This window comes from Eschscholzia californica, unplaced genomic scaffold, assembly GCF_041429995.1.
Source record: "Eschscholzia californica isolate CP2 unplaced genomic scaffold, dmEscCali1.0.p SCAF_2, whole genome shotgun sequence".
Classification (NCBI taxonomy): Eukaryota; Viridiplantae; Streptophyta; class Magnoliopsida; order Ranunculales; family Papaveraceae; genus Eschscholzia; species Eschscholzia californica.
In genome coordinates this window covers 17,377,308-17,397,888 of record NW_028238309.1, presented here as the reverse complement: position 1 = coordinate 17,397,888, position 20,581 = coordinate 17,377,308, and the positions used below count along the sequence as shown (strand labels likewise).

The window sequence follows — 20,581 nt, the reverse complement described above, 5'->3', positions numbered from 1 at the left end:
TTCACCTTTGGAGGTAATGAATGGTTAAGCCACAATTTTTTCCATTCAAAATTTAGGAGTCCATTGTTAATTGAAGATTCGTTCAAGAGACATTTGTAATAGGATTTTGTTGTGAAGTTACCCTTTCTAGTCTTTGTCCAAATTAATTGATCTTGAATGTCACCATGGGGAATATGTATTGATAATATTTTGGAGACAATATCTTCTTTAAAGTTACCCAATAACAGATAGACGTCCCATTGTTTTGTCTCTGGGATGAAAAGATCTTTGACAGTTATGAAGGAAGAGGGTCATTCATCCGTTTTCATAAGTAGAAATGAATCTAGTCCCGGTACCCAAGGATCGTTAAAGATATGTACATTGTCCCAGTGTTACATTGTCCCCGGAAACTATTTAGCTTTCCCCAAAGCGCTGGCCTTTAGAAAACGCCAGGCTAGTTTTGCTATTAAGGACTGATTAGTTTTGCTATTAAGGACTGATTAACCCATTGGAGGTTTCTGATGCCATACCCTCCTTCAAGTTTTGGACTGTAGAATTGTGTCCAATTAATGAAATGCAGTTTACGAGTAGAATAGTCATGTCCCCACCAAAAGTTTCGCTCTATTCTTTCCATCCGAGAAATGAAAGTTTGTGGAAGGAGACATGTGCTCATGAAATAAATTGCAATAGAGGAAAGTATGGCTTGAATAACTATTCCTCTGCCTGCCTGAGATATTAATTTTTGTTTCCATCCTGCCAACTTGGTGGAGAACTTATCAATGAGAAAATCATAAGAGTTAATGCTTCTGGGTGATTTAAGAAGAAACTGTCCAAGATACTTATCGTCTGCCTGCATAAATTGTACTCCTAAAGTGCCTGCCACTGCTATACTACGGTCAGAATTAACTCCCTTACTAAAATGGATAGACGACATAAGTGTATTTCTTTTACTATCTTATATTTAAGCAAATTGTTTCTTTTAGGGTTATTTCCCTAATGGCCCCCTACTTTGTGACCAGCTTCCCGCCTGGCCCCCTACTTTACAAGAAATACCCATATGGCCCCCTAAAACCGTTAACTTTAACTTTCCGTCACTCTCTCTCCTCCATCTCTTTTTCTCTCTCTGCCATGTCACGCCACCTCATCTGTTAGGCCACCTCATCACCATCTCCGGCAGAGGTTGCCGGCCAAATTTCCGGCCTGCGACCTTCAAACTAAAAAAAAAAAAAAATTTTTTAGTTTGAAGGTCGCCGGCCGGCGACCTCGGCCGGAGATGGTAATGAGGTGGCGTGACATGGCAGAGAGAGAAAAAGAGATGGAGGAGAGAGAGTGACGGAAAGTTAAAGTTAACGGTTTTAGGGGGCCATATGGGTATTTCTTGTAAAGTAGGGGGCCAGGCGGGAAGCTGGTCACAAAGTAGGGGGCCATTAGGGAAATAACCCTTTCTTTTAACTCTCCAAACTCATCTCTAACTTTAACTTCGATTTTAGTGGACCTCCACGACTAGAGCTCATTTTGTTCTTTCAAATACAAAAATGCACATAGAAAAAATATGAGATAGAGAAAAACACGAGTCTATGTGTGTCACTATATTCCCTGCGTGTCAGCATAAAGAAGAGAAAATTTTCTTATATATCTCCATTTCTCCTTTCTCGTCCAAAGTTTTTTGTCTCCTTCTTCGTTACCTTTTTACTGTTGTTTCTCTTCTTCTTCTTTTTATATCTTTCTCAATCTCAATATCTCGTCGTCAAGGTTCCTACAAATGAGAAAGATTTGCATCAAAGTGTTAGCAAGAAAAAGAGGGGGAAGAGAAAAAGGAAGGAAATAAGGAGATAGAGAAGAAGGGAAAGATGAAAAAAGAATGATACAGACTTATTTTCTTTGTTGACCTATAACAGAAGAAAATCTTTGCCAATGGTCAACCAAGAAGAAGGTTCTTCAACAAAAAAAAAACCAAGAAGAAGGTATGTATCCTTTAACAAAAAAAAATAATAAGATATGTATCCTCTTATTTTCTTTTATTTCTTGTTTTGTTTTTGTGGAGATTTTCTTTCTTATTTATTAGAGAGAAGAAAGAAAAAAGAACTTTCATTGTAGTATTGAAGTTGAGAATAAAGACGAAATATAAATGAGGAAAGAGAAAGAATGGAGCTAAGGAGATAAAATAAAGGACAATTCAAATGAGAGCAACTATGCAAAATAAAAATTTATATACAGTCAAAGAGTAGATTCTTGAGAAAAGGGGTGACTATTAAATATAAAGTACAAAATAAAAATTAGAACGAAGGGGGCAAAAAATGAAATTACCCTTTTCATTCGGTAATGTTACATTCACGAAACATTTTTGACGAAATATATTGCCGGAATGACGTGACAATTTTTAAGTATTGGGTAACTAAGTGAGTTGTTTCATTATACTAATAAGTATTAGGTAAAGCCTAACCTTTTTACCGTAGAGAGAGAATAAATTATAGATTAGGTTAGAGAAATAATTTATAACATAAAAAGAGAATAAGTAATAGGTAGGAAGAGACTAAAAGATAATTAGAAATTTATGGAATGTTTAAAATTGAGAGAGAGAAAATATTGTGATTAGAGAGAAAAAAGTGGGATTCAAATAAGCCCACCACCCTTTAGTGCAACGGTTGAACACCCCTTTTAAGTCTATGAAGTAGTGAGATAGAGTCTTGGTGGAAACAATTTGCCATCAAAATTTATCGTGCTTATTACATCTTCATGATGGATCAATGACTCGTAACTAGTAACGTAAATAGTAGTCGAATTCTAAAAAAATAAAAAAATAAAGTAAAGTGGAGAAAGAAATTTGGGCCCCACGTGTTAAAGTGAAATGAAGGGAAACAAAATCAACGTTTTCACTTTGAATTTCCATTTATTTTTATAAAATTTAAGAAAACAGTGTGGCCCCGTGTGGTGGGGGTCCCACTGGGAGCGCCCTGCCCGCACTGCCCACCAAACGACCTTGCAGTTAGGCAATGAGGGCATTTAAAAATTTACAGGAACCATAAACCAATGAATTCGTGAATCCAAATGATTTTTTTTGTATAATAAGTAATAAGAATCCGATGATTTATAATTATTTTATTTTTAAAAAAAAAAAACTTCTTTCGAAAAAGCATTGGAGAAACTATTTCCAAAAACCAGTTTTTTTTTTTTAACCACTTTTCCCAAAAATTAATTTTTGAACAACAACCATTATTTCTCGAAACCTCTTTTTTTTGAAAATGTAAACAAATTAGAAAACGAATCAACAATGGCCGAACCCAAAAGCCATCACAAGAGTGAAAAGTATCTAGTGCAAGAGTTGTTCCTTAAAATTTGAAGTTTCCAAGAAGAGAAATCATTACAATATTGGCAGAAGAAAGAACTAAGTCAGGTCATTGCAGGAAAGCAGAGCACCGTGTTAGGCTGCGCAAGAGGACATATAAAAGCTTACCAGTCAGTGCAACAAAACTCTGAGGTTTAGAAATAAATGTTTCTACAAAAGATGTTTACTCTAACTTACGATAAAAAAGATGTTTACTCTAACTTACGATAAAGAGTGGAAGGATATCAGATGTGGGAGTTTGAGATATCGCACAGTTAACACTAAGAAGATAGAAGACGTGCTTAATCAACGAACCGGAAGATATGTTCCTACTCATACGGAACCAAAAGATGTGTCTAGTCGGCGGCTAGTAAGACGTACTTGAAGAGATACTCAAACGTAGTCAATGGGGCACACCTACTCAAACGTAGTTAAACGGTACTAAATTCAAAATATAATTCCGGCATAAGAAGATTTCGTTGGAATAAAACATTATACAAGATTGCCATCAATGATGAATGAAGCTTGTTACAGTTTCTTGTGGAATATACAATTTATTAATAACCTATAACCGAAAATATGAGAACTTAATCCTTTGACAACAAAGATAGAACACCAATCTACAAACAAACCCAAAAGCCATAAGCATCAACTGCGTGAGATGCTGATTAGAATTTGAAGTTTCCAGGAGGAGAATTAATCATCACAATATTGGCAGAAAAAAAGAACGAAGATGATCATTGCGAGAAAGCAGAGCATCCTGTTAGGCCGTGAACGAGGATATCTAAAATCTTATCAGTCCCTACGACAGAAGTCTAACAGGATGCTCTGCTTTCAATAAAGAGTGGAAGGATATCGGACGTGAGAGTTTGAGATAGCACATATGCAGTTAGAGCTAAGAAGATAGAAGACACGCTTTATCAGACAGAACCATAAGATGTGCTTAGTCAGATGGACTTCAAGAAATAGACTTACTCAGACGTAGTCAAGACACACACCTACTCAGACAACACCGAAATACTCGCCTACTTACGTGAAACCAAAGATGCACCTAATTAGACAAAACCAGCAAATCACGGTCTCCCAAACTCAAAGTTCGCCCTGAAGCTGATAACTAAAGTGACCAACTAAACAAAATCCTAAGACTAAGAACTTAAAGTTCCATGGATTCCTAGATGGATATGGCCAATATCAATCATAGTTTAAGATCTGCTAAACAAAAATTGACCAACCCTTGATAACCTGTTTTCTGTAATCACTACCAGAAGAGTTCAGCTCTAGGGAGATAGTGTATATATATATAGGTTTTCCAGCTACTTAAAAGTTCAGCAGTAGAAGTTGAACGAGCTACTTACTTAGACAGGAATACTTTGATCGTTAAGCATTCTTTAAGCATATATTGTTTTATGAATTTTTCATAGCGAAATAGTAGTAACTAAACTAGAAAAGGGTATCGTATCCTACACGAATTCTTACAAGAAAAGAGAGAGTTGCATAAATTTAAGGTGAAATTTTTGTAGGGGAAGAATTGTTTCTCAACCTCTAGAGTCTAGACCTGAGCTCGCAAACCACAATTACGCTATGTGACTTTGTCTGAATTGGAGAATGAAGAAATAACATGGATAATGAGTAGCTTTAGAAAGTATGAAGGCGAGCTTAAAAGCTAGACGAAGTTAAACAGGACGGTTTCGAAAGTGGTGCAGACTAAGATATGCATACGAGATATGGGTCGTATAGCATAATCTAAGGATTAAGTTCATGAAGAAGAATTCATGTCTAAGACGAAACGTGGGTAAGGAAATCGAAATTCATAGAACCAATGATTTATGAATCCGTAACTTGACACCGAATCCAGAAACAATTTTTTGGCCAACAGTCAAGAGTTCTTGAATTAGTGCATGGATGTCTTCAAAAACAGCGCGACCAACAAACTACTGATCTACATAATATTTGGAAGGTATTAACGAGTGACGAACATAACTGGAAGATGGAAAACATTACCTTGTTAAGGGCCTGATTTTGAGCTCTCCGACTGCAAATGTGGCACATATTGATTAAAGAAGGCGCCAGAGAGCTGCGCCGATATAGTATGTTCTATACAACAATATCACTGCTCAAAATCACCTCAAGCTGATAATGCCTAACCCTGTTGCTCTTAAAAAAGATACAAAAAAGGGGAAAAACAAAAACACAGAAAATAAACCTTAGGTTCGATCCATTACTTTCCTATCAATAATGCTAAATTATCCGACAGAAAAACCTAAAGAGAGCCCAATCAGCTCTGTTTTCAGGGAAAAAAAAAACACGCCGTCTTTTCAAGAAACAAGGGTTTTCCGTCAAGTTGTATAGGACCGTCCCTTCGCGTTATCGCACCACAACCAATTAAGATATTATTTGATTATTCCTTAGGTTAGCTACATCATTCGAAGCTCTAATGTTTTAGTAGTTTAGGGTTTTTTTTAATATTCAACATTGCAGGGGATGTCAAGTTTCAAAAATTATAACATATAATTGTAAACTATCATGATGTAATCAAAACATAATACGGAAAATAAAGTATAATGCCAAATAAAAGTAAAAAGGGAAACTAATTAAATTTCATTAATAACCACTAATCAAAAGAGTTTTTCACAAATGGGATTATTCATGTTCCTAATTGTTCAATTCACTTCAAGACCAGAGAGAACTCCTCTGTACCTTTCATAAAAGTTCTTCCCACCGAAAAATTTCTCCTTGATTTTCATGAAGGCCTTCAATGTCAACAAACTGTCAGATCCAGCTTGGTGATGCTTCCCCACTTCACGATTAACTTCTAGGGTTTTAGCAACCCGTTCCAATCCCCCGTATAAAGTGTTGCAGAATTTCATTATATGTTTGATATCATAAACCCTAATACCAAAAATACAATAAACCAATCTCATAAAGTCATCGAGTTGATCGGGAAGGAGGTTTCCAGTCAAAATCTTAATCAGATACCCAAAATCATAAGCACTGTGAAAAGTAATCCATGTTACTGAATTGTTTTGAAGGAGTCCAGATTGTTTGAGTAATTGAGCAAATACAGCAGATTGAATACCATTCTCCTTGTTTTTCTTGAAATCAATCCCCTGATTCTTAAGAAGTTCAATGGAAGCTGGAGCAAATTTGTCTCGATTGATATCAAAATCACAAAAATTGAATTCCCAGATGAAACAATTGTTAGTTCCAAAATCAGGAAGATTCCCATTGCCATCAGAAAGTGTGAGACCAATTTGAATTAGCTTCAAAGCATCAACATTGGCTTTTAGAAAACTATAATGCTCAAACGGACGAAGACTTCGAATTAGGGTTTTATCAGGAAGACGATAAACAACCCCAGGGAATTCAGTATCCATAGAAACGAATGAGTAATAGGGAATCTGAGAACTGATTCGAGAAATCTCAGCTTGAAGATTATGAGAGTAGACATGAATTACTTGTATGGGTTTAGGGTTCCCCATGATTCTTCTCAAGAAAATTTCAGTATTTTCTCTCTCTATACTTTTAAGTTTTTCCATTAGACTACGAGAGGTGAAGAGAACTAATTCTAAATATATACTCCGTATAAAGAAAGGGAAAGTTCCTAGTTTTAATAAAACTAGGAAATCTTTTTGTAACCGAAATTGAGATGACTTGGGACTATTACCACCGTTCGATGTACCCACGCGGACATGCAACCGTTAAATATTACTCCGTATTAGAGTCTGTATCTTATCTAGGTTTCTTCAATTTAGTAAAACTCTATTACTTGCTAAACAAGTTACAACTCACATCTATCTTTGTGGTAAAATTGTTTAACGGGTAAGATTGATTTTATGAATCGTGGTAAAATTTGTTAAACGGCTAGGATCCAATCTGTAGTTTTATGCATCTCGATGCAAAACGTTAGAATTGATTAGCCAATAACACTCCGTCGATCGCACTAATGTGTCCAAATAGCAATAATTTGCGAAATCATATTGAATTAAACAAAGTCATTTATTTGATTTTATCTTCAATAATAATTAAAATCATTACTTCCATCAAACTTCTCTATCTTGTATTTCGCCATTACAGAAACATCACAACCAAGATTCTGATACCAATTTAGTATGACGAAATTAAGTAGCAACAGTAAATAAAGAATAATCACACAGAACAAAAGAGATTTACGGTTCGGTTGGTGAGACCTACTCCACGGCGACAATGGTGCGAAGATTTCCACTATGATAAGTAAACAAGTTACACAAGAAATTCGGGAAAATTCGACACAACTATCTCCTAAAGTTTTAGTTTATATATCCACTAAAACCCCAATCCCACCGCCTCACCGACTCTCTCTTTCTAAATCCGAAATGCAAAACCGACATGAGCCCTGCTTCGCTTTGCTTCGCATACCAGTTCTGCCTCAGTCAGCTATGGTCTTAAGTGTTTAATTAACTTGGGCATCAATAGCCTCAAAGGAGGAAATATCTCTTCCAAAATCTATCGACTCGACATGATATCTACTAATGATACTTGAATAGAGGAACTTCTAATTATCCTAGGTACGAGATAAACTCAAAATGAACCCCTAACTACAAATATTAGTTTCAATACAAGACAGTGGATTTCAACCGCCTCAACCTCACTATCTATCACAATCGGTCTAAATCATCCTATAAAAGGGCATCACATCACCTTCACTAAGTTAAGCTCAATACGTTTCACAATGACCACTCAGCACTCAATAGGTTTCCGAACTCGTTGTAGGTTTTCCCCTAGGTTTCCAGGAGTGAGGAACGGGAACTAAAAGACGGAGCATCGTTCATCCAGACGGAGCATCACTCAATCGAACGATCCAGCATCAAGGTATCTATTCTCTGACTGATAACCGAAAAGCCAAATTCCGATATTAGCAATTAGCGCTAGAAGGAGGGCATGACTCCAGCAAAATCTGTAACAATTCAACTTTTTGAATCTTGCTCTTCAATTCATTAACCGAATTAACCACAAAAAAAACATGGGTTCTTCCTTAAAGCATTATGATGAAGGTATTATTTTCTTTAGATGACTGTCGTAAGTGGAAATGAGTTGTCTTTTACAACCAGTTGCCCCCAATCAGTTCGGTATGGGAAAGAAAAAGTAGACCCCGGGTTAGGGTTCCCTTCTCTTGTAGACTGTGGCTGAAGATGGAAGTATTGTTTTTCTCAAATCAGAGAAAGACAATAGAAAAATTCAATAAATCTCTCTCAATCCTGACTCGTGCCCGAAGAGTAAGTGCCGAATTTGATCAAGATATCGGCGATGGAGTAGCTGACGGTGATTCAGCTGCTGTAAGGAAACGATCTTGACGAAAAAGGTTTATCCTTAGGACAAGAATCCCCGTTGCAATTTGAGCAAAAATTAAGGCAGTTGGAGCTTGAAATTTATAGAAAGAGAAAGAGCCATTAGAGATATAAAAAGCTGAAATAAACCACTGATTAATTGTGATTTCTAGTAAGAAGAAGGAAAAGAGAGGGTTGAATGGCCAAGCCAACCGGCGAATACACTATAATGCGCGAAGATCCGGAGGACATGGAGGGAGACGGGTGAATTAGTTTGATGAATTTCCGACCATATTTTACATGGGGCTCAGGTTGATTGAACCATGCTCCAACCAGAAACCAAAACTTAACGCCATTGCCTTCCCAATATGCTTGTTGTTCTGTGTCAAATTCCTAGAAAGACAAAAGCTCCAATTTGGTTTTCACGGTGATGGATGCTGTTGAAAGAATAAGGAAGAAGAAGAACTTCCACTAAAGGGAAATCAAGTACCCGCTAAAGGCACACTTAATTTCTTGCTGTGAGGATTGTTAAGTGGCCAGGCACGGTGGTCCCCTCTTTTGGGCCCAAAACATCTCTTTGGTGCCCAGTCCCAAAAATCCCCACTCGGGCCATTTGTATTATCTTTGCCTAAACTTCGTTTAGGCCTTTGGACAAATCTTATTGGTATGACCCATGTATATATGTCTCATCCCTCTAGTCATATATTCCGATCAAGTTGACACTCTTTGTGTAACCCGTTGTAAGATCCAAACGAAGTTAGCCGCGAGTCGCTTTGCGATTCGACGATCGTAGTTGGTTTCTAGCCAAACACTACGATCCCTAAATCATCAAGACTTGATGATCTTCTTCATCAATTGTCCTGTCTGACAAATTGCTCGCATTCCATCATTGGTCGAAGGACATCTCCTTCACTCAGGCGCAAGAGCAGGAGCATATGTATATCTACCGAAAATTCATTTTACATTAATGGTCTGAATTGCGTGCATTTCGAGATCGGTGGAAGTTCTCTCCAAAGGTAATTTTACATAAGTTTCTTTAAAATATGATTTTGAATGTATAAGCAATGGAATTAGACCGTAACATTATAAGGTGAAGATATGTAAATAAATTGAAAAGTGATTTTACATGAATGGTCTGAATTTTGTTGATTTCGAGATCAACTAAAGTTATGTCCAAAAGTCATTTTACATTTGTTTTCATAAAAATGCGATTTTGAATGTATAGTGAATAAATGGATATTGATAGAAAAATCATTCTATAGGAATGGTCTAAATTTCGTGCTATTTCAAGATCGACAAAATTTACATGGTGAATAAACAGATATTGATCGAATAGGTTATTTTACATGAACAACCCGAATTTCATGCAATTTCGAGATCGGCGAAATTTCTCTCCAAAGGTCATTTTACACGAGTTTTCTTCAAAATGCGATTTCGAGTGTTTAAGCAATGGAATTACCTCTTGAAATTACATGGCAAAAATATGTGTATTTATATAAAAATCATTTACATGAATGGTTCGAATTTCGTGCGATTTTGAGATTAGTGAAATTTCTCTCTACATGTCATTTTACACGTGTTTTCTTTAAACTGCGATTTTGAATGTATAAGCATGAGAATTCCTCGCTTAAAATTACATGGTGAATACATGTTTATTGATAGAAAAATCATTTTATAGGAATAGTCAGAACTTCGTGCCATTTAGAGATCGTCAAAATTTCTCTCCAAAGGTCATTTTACACGAGTTTTCTTTAAAATGCGATTTTGGATGTCTACGGAATGTAATTATCTTGTAAAATTACAAGGATAAGATATGTATATCTATCGAAAATTCATTTGACATGAATGATCAAAATTTCATCTGATTTCGATATCGGCGAAATTTCTCCCCAGAGGTCATTTTAGACGAGTTTTCATCAAAATGCGATTTTGGATGTCTAAGCAATGGAATTACCCCTTAAAATTACATGGTGAAGATACGGGTATTGGTATCAAAATAATTTACATGAATGGTTAGAATTTCGCGCGACTTTGAGATTAGTGAAATTTCTCTCTAAAAGTCATTTTACACGTATTTTCTTTAAATTGTGATTTTGAATGTATATGAAATGGAATTTATCGCTTAAAATTACATAATGAATATATGGATATTGATAAAAAATAATTTTGTAGAAATAGTCGGAACTTAGTGCGATTTCGAGATCGTAAAATTTCTCTCCAAAGATTATTTTACACGAGTTTTCTTTAAATTGCGATTTTGGATGTTTACACAATGTAATTAGCCTTTAAAATTACAAGGTTAAGATATGTATGTCTATCGAACAGTCATTTTACATGAACAGTCCGAATTTCATGTGATTTCGAGATCAACGGAGTTTCTCTCCAAAGGTCATTTTACACGAGTTTTCTTCAAAATGCGGGTTTGGATGTCTAAGCAATGGAATTACCCCTTGAAACTACATGGTGAAGAAATGGGTATTTATATAAAAATCATTTACATGAATGGTTCCAATTTCGTGCTATTTCGAGATTTGTGAAACTTCTCTCTATGGGTAATTTTAAACGTGTTATCTTCAAAATGCGATTTTGAATGTATAAGCAATGAAATTATCGCTTAAAATTATATGGTATAATACATGTTTATGGATAGAAAAATCATTTATAGGAATAGTCTGAACTTCGTGCGATTTCGAGATCGTCAAAATTTCTCTCCAAAGGTCATTTTACACGAGTTTTCTTTAACATGCGATTTTGGATGTCTACGCAATGTAGTTAGCCTGTAAAATTACAAGGTTAGGATATGTATATCTATCAAAAAGTCAGTGTACATGAAAGATCCACATTTCATCTGATTTCGATATCGGCGAAATTTCTCTCCCAAGGTTATTTTACACGAGTTTTCTTAAAAATTGTATTATAAATGCCTAAGCAATGGAATGACCCTTTTAAGTTACATGGTGAAGAAAATGAATATTGATATCAAAATCATTTTACATGAATGGTCTGAATTTCGTGCGATTTCGCAATTGGTGAAACTTCTCTTCAAAGGTCATTTTATACGTGTTTTCTTTAAAATGCGATTTTGTATGTATTAGAGATGAAATTAGCTCTTAAAATTACATGGTGAATATATTGACATTGATAGAAAAATCATTTTATAGCAATAGTCCGAACTACGTGCGATTTCGAGATCGACAAAATGTCTCTCCAAAGATCATTTTACTCGATTTGTTTTAAAAATGCGATTTGGACAACTAAGTTAGCCTGTAAAATTAGAAAGTAAATATCTGTATATCTATCGAAAAGTTATTTTAAATTAATGGTCTTAATTTCGTCGAGTTTGACATTGGCGGAAGTCTTCTCCAAAGATCAATTTACAATAGTTTTCTTAAAAATGCGATTTTGAATGTACAACTAAAGGTCATTTTACTCCAAAGGTCCCTCGAGGTCTCGGGTTTGATGGCTAGAGGAGGTGGAATCTCTACATTATTGAATTTGAGATTATTAGGGCATAAATAATGTAGATGAGTTTTAGGCCATAGTTAGTTGGGCTTTAGGCCATAGTTTAGTTGGGCTTTAGGCCTGTTCTTGTTTAATCTGACAGTTTCTGTGCTTATCACATCTTTGATGTATCTCGCAGTCAATTTCGAAGAAAAAAAGGTTGTGTTTGATATCAGGGAAATAATTCCACGGAAATAAAAGAGTTCCATGGAAAGTCTTCCACGAAATTTATTCCGTAGAAATAAGAGTTCTTTCATTTGGTAGTCATTTATTATTCCGTGGAATTACGAATTCTGTTATTGGGTTGACAACTAACTTCTACGAATATAATATTCAATTAAGAGTTTTTATTTACTCTTTATGTAGTCAAAATAAAATTTTTTTAACTTCTATGTTGCCAAAAGTACATTTTCATCCTTATGTTGTCTAAATTACATTTTTACCATTGTATTTTCAAAATCATATTTTTACCCCTATGTTTTGTAAAATTATTTAATCTTATGTCACTTTGCTAAGTTAAGAGTAAGAATGTCAAGATGTGATTAAAACAAGATAAAAATATAAATTGGACAACGCATGGATAAAAAAGAGATTTTACTAATATAAAATGGTAAAATTGATATTTTAATGTAAAAGTGTAGACATGTCAGTTTCACACGATAAAGGTAGAATGTCATTCAAACCACATAAGGGTAAAAATGTCATTTTGATATTATACGAGGGTAAAAATGTCATTTTGACAACTTTGTACAGATGCCGTCTGTTAAGAAGGACAAAAATGTCATTTGCCCAATGTATAAGTAGAAGTTTGTTTTGCTAAATTTATGGGTAAAAATGTCATTTTGACATATATGGAGATAAATATTAGGTTCCGAGCATCCAAATGTATTAAAATATATATTTTTTTGATTTTCGACTTTCCACGGAAACTAATTTCGAGGGGGGAGCAAGGAATTAAAAGTGGACTATTTCATTGAAATAGATTCCGTAGGAAATTAAAGTTATGGAATTTGTATCAAACGGTGGAAATACCTATTTTCATGGAAATTCTTTTATTTCCACGGAATAATAGGAGATATCAAACACACCCTCATGGAATTTGTTTGGGGCGCTACTTGCAGAACTGTCTGCTGATAGCAATTTTCGTCCGTAAGTAATATTTGCTCTCGGGCGGAGAAATCTCACTTAGATAGGCAGTTATTATCGGAACCACTAAGATTGGTTGTTCCTCCTTTTTTGTAGGCAGTTAGTTTTCATCTTTTGTCAGTTATTTTCAATTCTATTCAGTTACTGGCGGTTCTCCGCCTCTAAATTCAAACTGCTCGATTTGGATTTCAATTAGAAATCCTAAATCTTCTCATTCGTCGCTCTAAAGGGGCCTTAATAGTCGAGATTTAGTCTCTATTTTCGTATCAAATCACTGTTTATTTGTTAGTTCTTATTATGGATACAACTGAGAATCAATTCATTCAACAGTTTGAAGCTTTAACCACAGAGGAAATCACCCCTATTACTGTTGATGGAGGGGATAATCAATCGGGTGTGTTAGACCTTATCAAACAAGGAGTTATCTGGTTTCAGAGTCCAAAAAAGGTTGATATTGGCCAGGCCATGTACAGACTCTCAAGAATCATTCATGGTCCAAATAAATATACTATCTCCGAAGTGAAAGACAACTTATTTCTCATAAAGCCAAACGGCAACAAAATTGGATATTGCCTTGGACAGCTCTCCATGGATAGTTCAAGACGAACTTATAGTTCTCCAACCATGTGTACCGGAAATGTCTCCAAAAGATCATTCCTTTGACTTTGTTTGGTTTTGGGTGCAATTACACGGAATTCCGCCTAGTCATCTGAATAGTACCATTGTTAACCGATTGGCAGGTTCTCTAGGAGATTTCGTTCCTACCACACTAGAAGACGCCATTAAATGGAGTCTCTTTGGTCGAGTTCGGATTAATTTATGTATCACTAAAGCCCTTACCCAGAGAGTTAATCTAAAACTCTCTAGCACTAAACTAGTCTCTATCGAAATTAGGGTAGAAAAGCTCCCTAGATTCTGCATATATTGTGGTTATATAGGGCATAATATAAAATTCTGCTCTATTATTTTGGCCTTTGGAGACCTCCTTAAACAAAATTTATCTGAGACAGTTAGAAATCGTGTTCTTAAGGAGATGATTCCAAAATATCCGGAGACCTTTAAAGTTCCCTTTACAACCAGGAACCCTCTCAAAGAATTGGGATCATTTGGTCAGGAATTAATTCCTAAATTTAATGAGATGAACATAGATAATGATAAGGATAATTTAGTGGAAATAGTATGTGCAAAAAATCCAAATATACGTGCTAATTATGGAAACTTGATTTCTAGTCTATGTCAGGTTAAAAGAAGCAAAATCCAGACATCTAAAGGGATAACAGCAGTGTATTCGAATACCTTATTCGCTGAATCACAAGAACCATATATTTCAGAAAAGCAGAGGAGTACAAACGAAAGAGGTTCCATGGATGACGATACGCCTTTGGCAGATGTTCGAGTGAGAAAACAATTCAAAAAGACGAATCGGCCATCTTCACAGTCAGAGGTGGAAGAAAGGATCACGGCAACCCAAATGCCGAAGGAATTATGAATACACTAGCTTGGAATTGTCGGGGCCTAGGGAACACCCCGACAAGAGACACTTTATCTCAGTTCCTAGGAGCAATCCGGCCATCATTGGTTTTCCTCTCTGAGACTAGAATTACTAATTATAGTCCTTTGCCTTGTTTTAATAAATTTAATCTTTCTAAATATTTTACTGTGCCGTCTATAGGTCGTAGTGGGGGGTTACTATTACATTGGTCTTCGGATCTGGATGTAACAGTACATTCTCACTCTAGGAATTATATGCATATTACTATTATTAGTTCGAATAATCCTAACCCTTGGGATATGTTATGTATATAAGGTCCACCAAGGGTTCAGGATAGAGCATGTTTTTGGTCGAGTATTTTAAATAAAATCAGTACTATTGTTAATCCTTTTTCTTGTATAGGGGACCTCAATGCTATCACTACCAGAACCGAAAAGAGTGGGGGTTCATCAAACATTCCATTCATGTCACAATTTCAGAAGTTTATTACGGATGCAAATCTGGTCGACTTGGGCTACAATGGACCAGGATTTACTTGGCCAAACAGTAAATCGATTCATCATTTAACTAGAGAACGTCTCGACAGAGTACTCTGTGACGCAAATTGGTTACTTGAATTTCCGGAATCGGGTGTTTTTCATCTCCCAAGATACAACAGTGATCACGCCCCTATTCTTTTAAAATTAAAAGTCCAAGGTCGAATCATGAATACCATCTCTAAGTACGAACTTTTTTGGACTAAACATGTGGACTACGATTCCATATTCACCTCTGAATGAGAGAATAAAGCGGGAAATCTCTTGGAAAAATTACAACTCATTAAAAATTCTATCCAATTCTGGAGTAAAATAGCATTTGGTTTGATTAAAAATAGGTTAACTATTCTTAGGAAGAGATTATCTGATATTCAAGCTCTTACACCCTCGGAATCTTCACTGTCTTCTGAAAGCAATATTCAGGAGCAAATTATTTATTTAGAGGAAGTACAACGTACCAAAGCAGAACAAAGAGCCCGTTCAAATTGGGTGAAGAACGGAGATAGAAATACAAAAGCATTCCACCTAGCAGCATCAATTAGAAAACAGAAGAATCATATCCATCAGGTAAAGACTATATCGGGGCAAACAGTGACTAATGAGGAAGACATTGCAACAGAGATTATTGGGCATTTTCAGAATTTATTTCAGGCTGAGCCGGTGAGACCGCCTCCGATCGAGATTTTAAATGCTTATAAGGTAATTTCGGACTATAATCAGGACCACTTCTCAAGGGTTCCTACAAAGGAGAAAATTAAAGACGTAGTGATGGAAATGGGATCGATAAAAAGCCCGGGGCCAGATGGTTTACCGTGCTTCATTTTCCAACGACATTGGGACATTATAGGTGACAAACTTACTCACTACATCCAATCGGCTTTCCATACAGGTTCTATCGATCCTTCTCTCAATCTCACTACACTGGCTTTAATTCCTAAGTGTCGTCACCCGAGTTTGGCCTCAGATTATAGACCGATTTCTCTTTGCAACTCGATCTATAAATTCATCACTAAATTAATAGCCAACAGAATTAGACCTTGCCTTGAGGAATCTGTAATGTGGACCCAAAATGCTTTTGTTCCCAACCGACAGATTATGGATAATATTATTATTACCCAAGAATTGTTACATTCCATGAGTAACTCTAGAGCCAAAAATGGAGCTTTTGCTCTTAAAATGGATATGACGAAAGCATACGATAGAGTAAACTGGGATTTTCTGAAAATGGTCCTTACAGCTACTGGTTTTCCGGCCGTCTTTTGAACCTTATTATGTCTTGTGTTACTACTACTAGATTTAATATCAAATTGAATGAGAAATTAGTAGGGGATTTCCAGGCCACTAGAGGCCTGAGGCAAGGTTGCCCTTTGTCCCCTTACCTATATATTTATCCTATCCTCTCAGTCTCTCTCTCTCCTTATTTCTCATTATGAAATCAATAATCAGTTTACAGGATATAAGATTAATCAGTCCAGTCCTAGCATTACACATTTGCTATTTGCTGACGACCTGATTATCTTTGGGAGAGCTATTTTACATAATCTAGATTCAATTTTACACATGATGCACAATTATGCAGAATTCTCAGGACAGAAGGTCAATTTCACCAAATCTTCACTTTTCTTTAGTAAAGGAGTTCAGGATAATATCAAATCTTCATTCATCTCCCAACTACATGCTCCACTTATGACAGATCAGGCAAAGTACCTAGGAGCATTGATTCTCAAGCCAGGTAATCGAATAAAGAGTCATCAATGGTTATTAGAGAAATTTGAAAAATGTCTTGCTGGATGGAAGCAGAAATACATTACTCAAACAGGTAAAACTGTTCTAATTAAATCAGTGTTATCTTCATATTGCACTTACCCATTTAGCTGTCAAATCATTCCTAAGCACATCATAAACAAACTTAACATGGCAGAGAGGAGCTTTTGGTGGGGTCATCCTCAGGACATTACCAAAATGCATTTCATTAAGTGGGAGATAATCTGTTCACCCAAGCAAAAAGGAGGACTAGGCATTCGTAATCTTCAATTAGTCAATGAGTCTTTAGTGGCTAAAATGACTTGGAGATTATTAACAAATGCTAATTCCATCTGGGTTAAACTTCTTAAGTCGAAATATTTTAAAAATGACGACTTTTGGACTACAGATAGTCCATCATCTTCTTCCCCTTTCTGGCATTCGGTGTTACACACTAAAACAACCATGAGACAAAATATAATTTGGCAAATAGGTGATGGATCTAGTGTTAAAATTAAAACAGACCCTTGGATACCTAATTTATTGAACAAGATCCCAATTATCATAAACGAGTTACCTAATAATATTTATTGGGTTGCAGATTTGATCAACAATAATACTAATAGTTGGAATAATGAACTTCTAATCAGACATTTTGATCAAGAAAGTGTGCAGGCAATTCAGGATATCATTATCCCAAATAATACTAGAAAGGATAAACTCATCTGGTGTCCTACAGAGAAAGGTAAGTTTAATACCAAGTCCTATTACACAGAGATCAACACTTTTCCCATTCTGAATCAAGAGGCTTATGTGTTCCCATGGAAAAAGTTCTGGCAAATTAAAGAGATGAACCCTAATATTCATCAATTCATATGGAAAATCATACATAATGGTATAGCTACCCTGAGCAATATAGGTAAAAGAATTCAAAATTTACCTCAAGATTGTTTGTTATGTAACTCAGGTAATCCAGAAACTTTAAACCGTCTTTTTGGGGCTTGTCCGATATTTAAACAACTGTTACTCCTTACTGGGGTCATGGATCTGCAACAGACGGGAGAAGATGTTATAAGAAATCTAACTCATCTTCTGCTAGATAAAGAAAACAGGAAAAATTGGTTTGTTAACACTTATCTTATTTGGGAATGGTGGAAGATGAGAAATAATAAACACTTTTGACAACAAGATATCGATCTCCATCGTTGCTGGTGGAACACCAAAGAAACCCTCAGGTATTCCAACTCTAACCGATTCTACTTCATCATCATTTACTCTAACCCCTGAAACAGATAACTGGATTCCCCCTTCAATCGGAAAAATCAAAATCAATTGTGACGGCTCGTTTAAGGAAGAAAGAGCATCAGCAGCTTCGGTAGCAAGAAATTCAAGTGGAGATATTGTCGGATCTAGGAAGATGATTTTCAGACCAAAATCGCCTCTTCATAGCGAGTTAGTAGGGTTTCGGCCGGGAGTGGACTTGGCAGACGAATTAGGTTTAAAAGACTTTATATTGGAAGGGGATTGTAGGGTTTTGGTAGACCTACTATCCACCGTTGATCTGGAAGTCCCTTGGATCTTAACGGACGAGATTGAGGAGTTACGTGGAAGGCTACATAACCGACACGTGCATATCAACTTCACTCCACGTAATTCTAACCAGCTGGCTCATTCCCTGGCGATTGAAGAATAATCCCTTATTTCGTTCTATTTGTTACTTTAGTCCATAACGGTTAGTTCTCAGAATACTCTGTTAAGAGTGTTGTAAACTTTGTTTTTAATGGATCTTTTCCCTCGCAAAAAAAAAAAAAAAAAAAAAAAAAACAATTTTCGTCCGTGATTTTTAGCGGGAGGCAAAGCTATCCCCGTACCAAAAGGACAAGTATCTCTCATGTCGGCACTTTCCCAATAACAACTCCTTGGGAATGTATAAAAAGCATAACAACTCTTCCCATGTTTTTTCCCAAACCCTAACCAAAGAAGCGAGAAGAAAAACCAGTATGCTGATTAACGACTTGGTCTCTCTCTTGGAGACCTGCAGGTATAACGCTTTCATCTTCCTCCCAATTTCTGCTTTCTTTTTGTGCTATTCGATAGATTTCTTCTTTTTAATCTTACCCACTTGAATTCGTTATTGTTTACTTGATGCCCTAATTATCAATTTGTCTATTTTTCTTTGTGTTAGATTTTATGGTAGAAAGGTTGTTTACTAGTTGTTATGTCTAAATTGGTGTTTTTTAGGGCTAATATCTCTCAAGAAATGGTTGGGTGGACTGAGTCGCTAGAAGATAAGATAGATAAACCTATTCCTGACTCTGTAATTTCTGACTGTGGGGATGCACACTTCTGCCTACTCGTAGCTACTCATCAATATTTCCAAAAGGAAGATTTACTGAAGTTGATTAAGCCGGCAAAGGTCTTATAATCATTTCTTCTTATAATTTTGTGGCTCAATCTGAATTTGAATTTGAATTTCAGTATTAATAATTTCTCTTCAGGAGATGCTTCGTATTCTCAAGCAGGTACAAGAACCACTTCAATCCTTCGTAACTACCAAATTTGAAATGTTCGACAAGACTGTTTCGGACTTAATGAAGGTATATATATAGTAATTGTCTCAATTTACTCTTTTTTTTTGTAATTTTATGTATCTTTGTGAAAAAAAAATATAAGGTCACCGAAAATTCAAAGCGAGAGAAAACGAAATCAATGGGCCGTGATTGAAGGGTTAACTTTCTCTTGTATCACTATGCTTTGTTAATGCTCTAGTTTTGATTGCGTTTATTTTGTGACTAATGACAAAGCAGATTCCTCATGTTATGCATAAGATAGAGCATGACAAACGCTTGAGCTGGCAAGTTAAGATTACTCTTATTCATCTTATTGTCGACAAGATGAAATCTATGGGGAAGTGTAGAAAACGAAGAAACAAACATTCTGCTAGATCAGAGTACAAGGTATATAATATTGGGAAAATGGGTGTTGTGATTTTTCATGTTAGTTGTAGTAAGAGATATTTTGTGACTTATTTTGTCGATGTTTGCCCATTTTAGGGTTTGATGGAGAAATTAATTGAACTGCGTCCTCATTATTATGGCTATCCTTGCGTGCCGTCCTTGAACATGATGGTGTTCATGGTGAAAGACCCGCTGGAAACCTTGGAGGAACAATTGTCTGAATGTAACGAGCATACTGAAATTTCAAACGCACTGTTGATGGAAGGTTGATGGAAGGTTGATGCAGGGGCGCTTTCGGCCCCAGTTTAACCAAGGGCCACCAAAATAGAAGTTTTATAGGCACTTTTATCTTTGATAGAGAAAAAAGTATAACTACTTAGGTTGATTATGTATATACATATATACACACACACGCACATATGTGTGGTATTGGTTCGAAGAGATTATAAACTACTTTTTTTTTTTTTTGTTAAGAGAGATTATAAACTACTTTGGTTGGGTGAATATTTGCACTGACAAGTAAGAAAATGGTTGTTAAATCTTATTTGAACCTATGCTCTAGACTCAGTTATTAATACAAAACCATAGGTCTCTCTCTC

At 35.8% G+C, this 20,581-nt stretch overlaps 1 protein-coding gene and 1 pseudogene across 2 annotated transcripts; one reads left to right on the top strand and one right to left on the bottom strand.

The window, feature by feature from the left end:
* Positions 1–5,879: 5,879 nt before the first annotated feature.
* LOC147556598 (putative CCR4-associated factor 1 homolog 11 pseudogene) lies at positions 5,880–6,900 on the bottom strand (annotated as a pseudogene). Its single transcript, XR_015233483.1, has one exon. The product of XR_015233483.1 is annotated as a putative CCR4-associated factor 1 homolog 11 pseudogene (transcript).
* Positions 6,901–18,899: 11,999 nt separating this feature from the next.
* LOC147556597 (uncharacterized) lies at positions 18,900–20,581 on the top strand. The gene is made up of 5 exons (XM_086657498.1): positions 18,900–19,066; positions 19,267–19,441; positions 19,524–19,622; positions 19,833–19,982; positions 20,079–20,581. Exons 1-5 carry the CDS (start codon positions 18,951–18,953, stop codon positions 20,250–20,252), a joined length of 714 nt encoding a protein of 237 aa, XP_086513624.1. The 5' UTR covers positions 18,900–18,950; the 3' UTR covers positions 20,253–20,581.

Excerpts from the sequence above, each read along its gene's own strand:
- LOC147556597 (XM_086657498.1), top strand. The coding sequence starts at position 18,951 with ATGTATAAAAAGCATAACAACTCTTCCCATGTTTTTTCCCAAACCCTA. Across the intron at positions 19,442-19,523 it reads AGTTGATTAAGCCGGCAAAG|GAGATGCTTCGTATTCTCAA; the intron begins GTCTTATAATCA and ends ATTTCTCTTCAG. Across the intron at positions 19,983-20,078 it reads CTGCTAGATCAGAGTACAAG|GGTTTGATGGAGAAATTAAT; the intron begins GTATATAATATT and ends TGCCCATTTTAG.